This window comes from Agelaius tricolor, unplaced genomic scaffold (genome assembly GCF_023055355.1).
Source record: "Agelaius tricolor isolate 1412-34295 unplaced genomic scaffold, bAgeTri1.0.p SCAF_9, whole genome shotgun sequence".
NCBI lineage: Eukaryota > Metazoa > Chordata > Aves > Passeriformes > Icteridae > Agelaius > Agelaius tricolor.
The window spans coordinates 2,952,644-2,961,762 of NW_027269269.1; the positions used below are offsets into that span (position 1 = coordinate 2,952,644).

The window sequence follows — 9,119 nt, forward strand, 5'->3', positions numbered from 1 at the left end:
AAATCGTAATTGGAAGTACATCTGAAGTTAGGGCTCCCCACTCACAGGGTAATGCTATGCCTCTCGCAGAAAATGTATCTTGGCCAGAATTAAAAAGTCGAATCAAGAATTTTCTGCAATTCAGATCCTTTTGTATTTCAAGTTCTCAGCTGCACTTATTTTTCACACACACAGTAATGAATTGAGTCTTCATTTTTAGAGCAACTCTCAAATGTCCTTTATTCAAATGTCAACATCTTGTATGCAAGGTGTCACAAGCACACAGCAGAGCTTTCCCAGAAAAACAGGCAGATTGTTTCAGTGACCTTTAGTTGTGTTCTTGCCTGTTCACAAAACGTGCATTTTTTCAAGGATAATTTTAATTTTTGATGTTTAGGCTAGCATCTGTAGTTGAGAAAAATCATTATGCTCTCTCGAACATTTTGTCCTTTAAAAAGTATCTGCAGCTTTAATCATGGCTTATACAGTTCTTTTCCTGCAAATTCTAAACTGACTGCACAATATGTTTTGCCATACTACCACTTAACACTCAAGGTTGTTAAGAAGCTGTTGAATAGAAACTGTTTTCTGAACAGCAGTATCTTTTTGCTTGAGTGTCACACAATCTTACAAGCATTCTTTGGCATCCAAATGCTCCTATAATTAAGTTAGACTTTCACTAGGTTATGCAAAAAAACCCGTACAATAGGGCAACATCAGTAGAATCCTCCATTAAAAAAAAAACCAGAATATTAAATGGACTATCCAGCACCTTTCCTATATAATCTACTAAAGACTTTGTATGCTTCTGTATACAATTCAATATATTTATTCATAAAATCACAGAATGGTTTGGGTTGGAAGGGACCTTAAAGATCATCTAGTGATTTCCAAACTCAAGCAGCTATCTCTCAAATGGGAAGCCTCAACACACAGAAGTTAGCAATTCATTCACAAGTAGCCCAACAAAAAATTGTAACTATGAATAAAGCTAGGGCTGTAATCCCAAATGTGCTATTATGGGGCTTGACAGGGTCTCAGAAACCATTTGTTGAGCCTTGGAGGAGACAAGAGAGAACAGCAGGCTAGCCAGCCAGAACACAAAACCCTCCTGAATGGTTATCAGCCTGCACGTAGCAGTAACATGCAGCATTACTTGCCAAGCTCACAAAGAAAAGATGTGGGATGGTGGAGGGAGAGAAGCATGAGAGGTACAGCACCGGGGGGATAAAGCCTGAAACTGAAACTTTATTCCCATCCACTCACAAAACACAGACTTCTCTAAACTCAAGGCTGCTTTACAGTTGAAGGCTACCAGAAAGAAAAACAAGCCTTTTATCAGCAGCACTGTTCTGTGACAACACAGCCTCCTGTACAATCAACACCCTCAAAAACGAACCCCTATTCTCTAATGGGACATCGCGTACACGCGTTAGCCACTCCATGCCCCCACTATTTACACATATTACTGTAATTTATAAATCCAGAATCAAACTACATGGAGACAGACCTCTGGTGCTTTTCTTTCTTGTTTTGCAACACTACTTTCATAGCCTCTTCTCTGTACTTGTCGTAAGCTTTGGGTAGGAATGAAACACCAACTCGCCTTTGCTGCAGGGTATGAAAATAAATCAACACATCTGTGACAAGATAACAAAAGATCACACCAAATAAGGTCCAAAGGCCACAGCAGGACTCTCTCAACCACACGACCTTAAAAACCTATAAAGCCTGGAGCCATGTAACCGGGTGAGAAGGGAAGGAAGAAGATGGAAGACAGTTAAAAGAGTGGTTGACCAGAAAAATGTAAGAGCACAAGACTTTATGCAATATGGCATGCCTACCTCATTATGTAGATACAGTTTAATTAGGAACTTTGTAACTACTATGGCGAAGGATCCAAAAGAGACTGAGGGCATATATTTTAAGACGGTAATACCACATATTACATACATAAATAAAGTTTGTGGCATTTAGAAATTCCACACCACTGTTGACAGGAGTCAGAAGCCAAAGGCTTGCATGCCAGCTCTGCGGTTCTCACCACCTGCCTGCAAACTCCACCAACTGCTTCGGGTCAAAACAGTTGAAATCAACACACAAACATTCAGCCAAAAACAACAACAACAAAATCACCATTGAGAGAAGACAAGAGTTGTCTGGAAATTTATAGTGAAAACTAATAGCATGAGGTTCATGACATAACGCCTATAAAGGCTCCATACAGAACTAATCAAGACGCTTCAAGTCCAGCCCCACTGTTTCACTTCTCACCAAGTAAAATTTTAACTCATTCCTTGTGGCACTCCCAAATTCTGTGTAATGTGGTAAATTAATGTGTAGAAAATTCTCAAAGCCAAGAAATGTTTATAACATATTATAATTAGAAAATAGCTTCTAATTGTAATAGTGTAAATTGTAGCATCTGTATTGTCTCATCCTTCACGTGACACTAAAAAGAGATTAAGTTTTTAAAATGCCTCTCAGCTGCCTCATCTCTAAGTCAGAAAAAGACTTAATCTGACATGTACCTCTCAGTAAATATCAGTTTGATTTAGAACTTGACAAAGTAAGTGATTACTTATCCAATATAACTCAATCAATACACACTCGCAAACACAGACAAACTGGAACTCATCTGCTAACCACCCCATGAAGGGCCAGAAAGTAGTTTAGTGTTAAAAAAAAACCAAACATCACCAAAACTCAGAATTCCTGAAGCAAGCAAAAGCAGTTCTTCTGCATCTATTACAGAGCTTTGCCTGATCTGTAAGCGAGCATCTGAACTTCTACGGTTACAACAGTCAGAACTGACTGGTTTTGACAACATTACAGAACAGACACTATGCTCTTATCATTTCCCTTCAACAACAGGTTATGCAGTTTATCTACACGGCATTAAAATATTTTATGTTTCCCGAAAACATTCTAGGTCATCCATCTTCAAATGCTGTGAAACAAAAATAGCACAAAAATCTTGCACACTACCCAAACCATTCATAATTTTATCTAACTTAAACAGTTCTGCCTTCTCTATCTTCCAAGATAAATATTCCTCATCCCTTCAGTTTCTCTTTATACAAGATTTTCTGAGAGAGAATCAAAATTCTTGCAATATCCTTAATTGGTAGGTAGAAAGTAATGTCACATTAGAGATTATGCAACCCAATAAGTTACTGGACATCTACTAGATTTCCACCATTCTGCTTCTTTTACAACTCAGACAAACCCTCAAGGGGAGAAAAAAGTAGATTAGATTTGACTGCTTGAAGCACACAAGATGTATTCTCATAGTGCCAATTACAATGTGTCACTAGGTTCAAATTAAACAATCTGCTCCCCTATGTACAGCAATACTTCCAACACAGAACTCTAAGTGCCGAAATTACAAAAAAAAAATGTCCAATTCCACTTGTGTTTGGGACCAACATCACTTCTCACAGTTCCTGACAACAACTAGGACAGCACCAGTTTGCTTAGTGTTGGTTTCCCACCTTCGGTGTCACCACTCAAGTCTCTTTCCAAGAGATTAGGAAAGCTTTCAATAAAGCACCAGGGAACATTTCTACAGTTCAAGACCCTCAATTACATAATTTTTTTGCTGTTGTAATTAAAAAGTTAGATACTGCCTAACAGGGACATTCAGTAATTTCTTATTCTCATCCAAACCACATCCAATAAACAGGAAAAATGATTATTTGGAAACACTCCAAATTGCCACTGAAACAGTCAGCCTTCCTCCGCAGAATAGGCTTCTCTCTCAGATTTCTGACTATAGCTGTACCATAAAAAGGGAGAGGAGAGCCAAGAAAGCAGTGGAAGACCAATCCCAGTAAGCCTGGGGACTCGTGGGCAGCACAAGGTGCCAGCCCCAGGACGGGCTGTACCTCCTGTGCTGCACAAGCTGGGCAGCCAGGCTTGCACCAGAGACCCCGGTGTCCTGCCACCTCAGTCAGCCCATGACTGGCACTCAGCTCCCAAGGAGCTGCAGACAAAAAAAAAAAAAGTAAAAACAGTAGATCTGCATGCCAGTTCACACAACAAAAACTGCTGGCGTATTTTACAAGTCCTGCATAAGTCAAATAGGTAGATTTAATAGCAGGGTTGAGCAGTGTTCCTGAGGGAGCACCCAAGTGGCACATAAGGCAAATTTTATGCAGGAAATAACTGACATTTTCTGGACCCAAAGAAAAAAAAAGGTAAACTATCCTACAAACACTAGAGATGAGCAACAGTTCCTTTATCTGAAGACTGATGCTCACCATGCCATGCCTGTGTTCCCTTCCCAGTGCATACCATTAGAGTCAAATGTCTTCTTGTACACCTTTCTGCTACAAAAATAAACCCCATTAGCGTCAAATGCTTCTTTGTACATCTTTCTGCTATAAAAATAAACTCCATCAATTCCAGATTTTGCTCTAAGCAGGTTTTAGAGCCCACTGCAGGTACTGCACTGATGAAAAAGACACCACCATCCAATAAAAAGCCAGGAAGATTCAACCACCTAGACAGACCACAAACTTAAAATAGAAGAGATTAAAATAAAAACTCCAGAATACCATTGTGCTGCAGGCAATGCATCAGATAGAGCCCAATTATGATGCCTGACACTGTCACTCAGCTGATTCGGATTCAGTTGGGTCAAGTTTGGCAAGTAATATGTGAGAAATGTCCATGGAGCTGTACCTGGTGATCCTCTGAGATGGACCAGTAAAGACCCCAAGCCTCACCTTGTGGCAAAGGGCACTGCAGGGCTACACTGGCATTTTTTCTTGGAGCAAGGCATGAAAGAAACCCTGGTTACACTCCTATTTGGTCACCAGCACACATACCACAGGACACCTCTCCTTCATTAGAAGGATTCTCACTCCATCAAGATTCCTGAAAGACTGTCCTCCAAAATACTCCTGTGTAGATCCAATGATGCAATTAACTTCCTAGGATTAGGATACAGAGCTGCTATCTAGTTTTCAACTGCCTTACTGCACCTCTGAGACAGCTCTAAAACATGTAAAGCAGTAAAATAAAAATAAAAGAAAAAGGAGGTGAAGACTGCAGCTGTACTACAGAGACTGCTGCTTGTATTCTAGAACTGGGTTTTATCACCAAGGGCCTTAGAAGAAACATTTGCACAAACTCAATTACTAAAATTTAGTTATTTTTTGTGATCCTTCTATCTCTTAGTCATCCATAGTAGAAGATGTCATTAAAGAAAAAGCTGAACCAGTACTGTTAACAAAGTATTTGCAGTCCTGCATGCCACTCTTCAAAGTACTACAAGAATTACCATACATAGCTTAGAAGATTTGTGCTACTTTAATTTAAGAATTAGAATCATGTAGCAAAGTTTAAAAGAACGCTTGTAAACTCAAGGGAAATATAAAAAATAAAGTTTGAGCTGTATAGACTCTAGAAACAACTGAAAAATTATTGATCCATCATTACTTACCATTACTAAAACAATGCAAGAGTATGTTTTGAATATATGCATGTACAAATAAACAAATACTGAACTCTGCTGCAGGAACTCCCCACCACAGGACATAACCTCCATCCATTACTACAGCTTCAGGAACATTAAATGTTATTACTAAATGTTATTATTTGCTTCTTTGATTTAACTAATTCCCTCTGGATAAAAGGATGTAAACAAAACCCTCAACTTCAAGCCTAATTCCACCCTTATAATTTAAGATCACACATGTACAAACGTATTACAAGCTGTATGGATGCTTCTAGTTTATATATTTTAGTGACCGTCCAAGGGCAGTTACACAGGATATTTAAAAGAAAAAGTTTTCAGAAGTCAGAAAGGCAAAAGGGAGGTATTACAGAAAGGGATGGGAAACAAGGCACTAAATGAACAACAAAGCAAAGAAAAAAAGGAGACAATATACATTGTTTATCTTTTTCTTTTTTCCCCCCAAACTTTAATCAAATACCATATCTTGATTTCCTCCCTCATCAAAAGTGAAAATCTAAAAACATGTGCATCCTATTGTAAAACCACGTTCGAGCAACTATCCATTTTTAAAGCAAACAATTCCATTTTTTGCTGTAGTTTCTCAAAACAGCAGCATTTTCAAACATTCTCTCCCAAACAACATCAAGCAGACCGATAATTTCACCAAAACTGCTTCAGCAGTACGACATGCTGAATTCCCTACACGTTGCTGCAGTCCAACATGCTGAACAGCTGCAAAGCTGCCTGACACAAACATTAGAAATGTAGCCCTATCTTTCAGTACCTCGACTTATTTTTCATATTACAGATCTCTGTATGGGCAGAGAAACCAGGGCTGGGTATATCAGCAGCATTTGTGCCTGCATATAAGGAGACTTGAGGCAACAGCTTATCAGCTTATCACACTTATAACTGGTTTGGTTTTTTTTTTTTTTTTCCTCTTGTCGTCCCAGAATAGAGAGAATTTGGGCAAGATAAGATTTTTTCCTACGGACAGTTGGAAGGATCCAAATATAAAAGTTCTGCAAAAAAGTAGTTACCTGACTCCCACCATCAAACAAAATTCAGGCTGAAGTAACTGTGCTGCAATTAATATCAGCATGTTTAATACAGAGACGAGACAAGGTGCAACCATTTTCATTACAGCTGTTTTCCACGTAACAGTCAGAGCATTTCCTTCTAGAATCAAAAGCTTATGTAAACACAACCAGATCGTATTTTGGCCATGATTGACCACTGTCTGCTTTAAAAGTTTATTTATTCAATGTAAAAATAATAGCCAGACTTTTGAAATGCACCTTACTGGTGCATACAGAGCACCACTGCGGTGAGACTTTAAGAGAAAGATTAGATGCAATTCAAAATTTAGAACCTGCTACAGGCACAACCCGTGCCTCTCCCGTTTCTCCTGCTCTCTACTTCCTATTGTTTCGCTGTTCAGCAAGTGATGCCATGCCACGGAAGAGGGAAACCTAAATGACAGTTTCATTCGGTCTTTCTTCAAAACGTTTATGCCAAGCAATTAATTTACTCAGGTCTAGAACAAGAACTGCTCATACACAAAAGGTGGTTTAAAGCATTCTAAAGCCCCAAAAGCACGAGAAGACTTTGGCTTCTGAAGCAGCCAGCAAGACGACCCAAAATGGTGACTACAAGTAATAAATCATATTAAAAAAAAAAAAGGCATTGTTAAAAACAACAACAAAAAAACCCTGTTCTATGAGCCGAAGATCAGGCTGAACGGTATAAGCGGCCACTAATTTACTCATAACGAGAATCCATTAAGGGAACGGTTTTCCTCGGGCGCAAAATTTGTTTCTCCAAGCCCACCCGCTACCGAAACACGACTCCGGCACAGCGCTGAGGGGCTCGCAGTGACCCGGGGGGAGCCAGGCGCCGGCCGGCCGGGGATCCGGCCGGGCCGGAGAAAGGACGGCACTAACGCGGGGAGCGGGGGGAGGCACACGAGCCTGCGGGGCAGGAGGCGCCCGGGGGAAGGAGGGCGCGGGCGGGCCGGGGGTCCCGCGGGGAGCCGCTCGCTCGCTCGCTCACTCACCCGTCCTTGCGCTTGGCTTTGTAGACGTGCCCGTAGGTGCCCCTGCCCACCTTGCAGCCCTCGTACTCGAAGAGGTCCTCCACCCGCTCGCGCTCCCCGGTCAGCTTCACCTTGAAGTCATAGTCCATCTTGGGCGCCCGCCGCGATCCGCCGCCGCCGCCACCCCCGGCAGCCGCGCCCCGCCCCGCCGCACACACCGGGCGGCGGCAGCAGCAGCAGCAGGAGGAGGAGGAGAAGGAGGAGGAGGCCCCCGCGCCGCCCGCGGAACATCCAGCGGCGGAGCTGCTCCCTTCGCTCCGAGCCCCAGCCCCCGGCGCTCCCTCCCTCCGTCCCTCCCTTCCCCGCGCCAGGAGCAGCACCGCCGCCGGTCCCCGGGCGGGCTCTCGGGGCCGCGCCCGCGTGCGCTGCCGCAAACAGACGTCGCAAACCGCGGGCACCTCCCCGGCCGCGAGCAGCGCACCACGTGGAAGGGGCCGTCCCAGCGTGCCTTGCAGCCGCACGCCGGGAGGTGTAGTACAGGCGGAGGGAGGGAGGGAGGGAGGCCAGGCCGCGCTGCATGCCGGGAGCTGTAGTTCGTGGGCAGGGCACGAGGGGCACGGGGCCTGCCATCAGCAGCCACCGCGACCCGCGCTCGGTCCCTTCCCGGGGCCTCGGCTACCGTGAATATCCCGGTCCCCGGCTCGATCCAGGCTGGCGAGGGCAGAGGTCCCTGCTGCTCTGAGCATCTCTTAGCATCTCTATAATTAAGACAATTCCATAACTATGAACATGGACAAAATCAGAGAATCACAGAATCTTTTGAGTTGGAAGGGATCCATTAGGTTCATCGAGTCCAGCTCCTGGCCCTGCACAGGACCATCCTCAAGAGCCACACCATGGACCTGGGAGAGTTGTCCAAGCACTTCTTGAGCTCTGTCGGGCTGGTGCTGTGACTGCTTCCCTGGGGAGCCTGTGCCAGTGCCCAACCACCCTCTGGGTGAAGAACCTATTTCTAATATCCACCCTAAACCTCCCTGACACAACTTCAGGCCATTCCCTCCGGTCCTGTCACTGGCACCACAGAGCAGAGATCAGTGCCTGCTCCCCTGTTTCCCTCCATGAGGAAGTTGCTGACTGCAATGAGGTCTCCCCTCAGTCTCCTCTGCTCCAGGCTCAACAGACCAAGTGATCTCAGCCGCTCCTTCCCCATCTTGGTTGCCTTGCTTTGGACTCTTTCTAATAGCTTAATGTCTTTCTTATTGTGCTGTCCCTGGCTGCTCACAGCATTCAAAACACAGATGGATGTCACAGTGCTGACAAACTTGCTCTGTGTGGCTGCTGAGATCAGTCAGGATGTATGGCCGCATTTCTCTTCACAGAGAAAAGCAAGGCACAGCTTCCCAAGGATATTTTCTGGGAATCACAGCAAGGAACCTCAGAGAAAGAAGAAACAATTCTTATCTCATTTGCTACGCCTGTGTTTGTGCAAAAATAGAATGCAATATGGAGATTGTTTACCCAAAGTGATGTTGTTTTTTTCCTTGGCCTATCAAGGCCAAGCGCGTGTGCAGACTGTCGGTCAGCAGACAGTCACGAGATTCTGGGCAGTGGAGTGGAGTTGAGTCCTTGGGCAGATTCAGT

General features: G+C 43.7%; 1 protein-coding gene across 3 annotated transcripts in view; it reads right to left on the minus strand.

Annotated features, from left to right (window-relative positions):
• The window catches only part of CDK8 (cyclin dependent kinase 8), a 69,035-nt gene extending 61,210 nt beyond the window's left edge, over window positions 1-7,825 (minus strand). For 2 of the 3 annotated variants that reach the window (XM_071434030.1, XM_071434029.1), the window contains exon 1: window positions 7,500-7,824. In XM_071434030.1, coding sequence (XP_071290131.1) covers window positions 7,500-7,627 — 128 coding nt within the window. In that variant the 5' untranslated portion in view covers window positions 7,628-7,824. Of the gene's footprint in view, window positions 1-7,499 lie in introns of all 3 variants that reach the window. The other variant, XM_071434031.1, reaches the window with a different exon arrangement.
• Window positions 7,826-9,119: the final 1,294 nt, after the last annotated feature.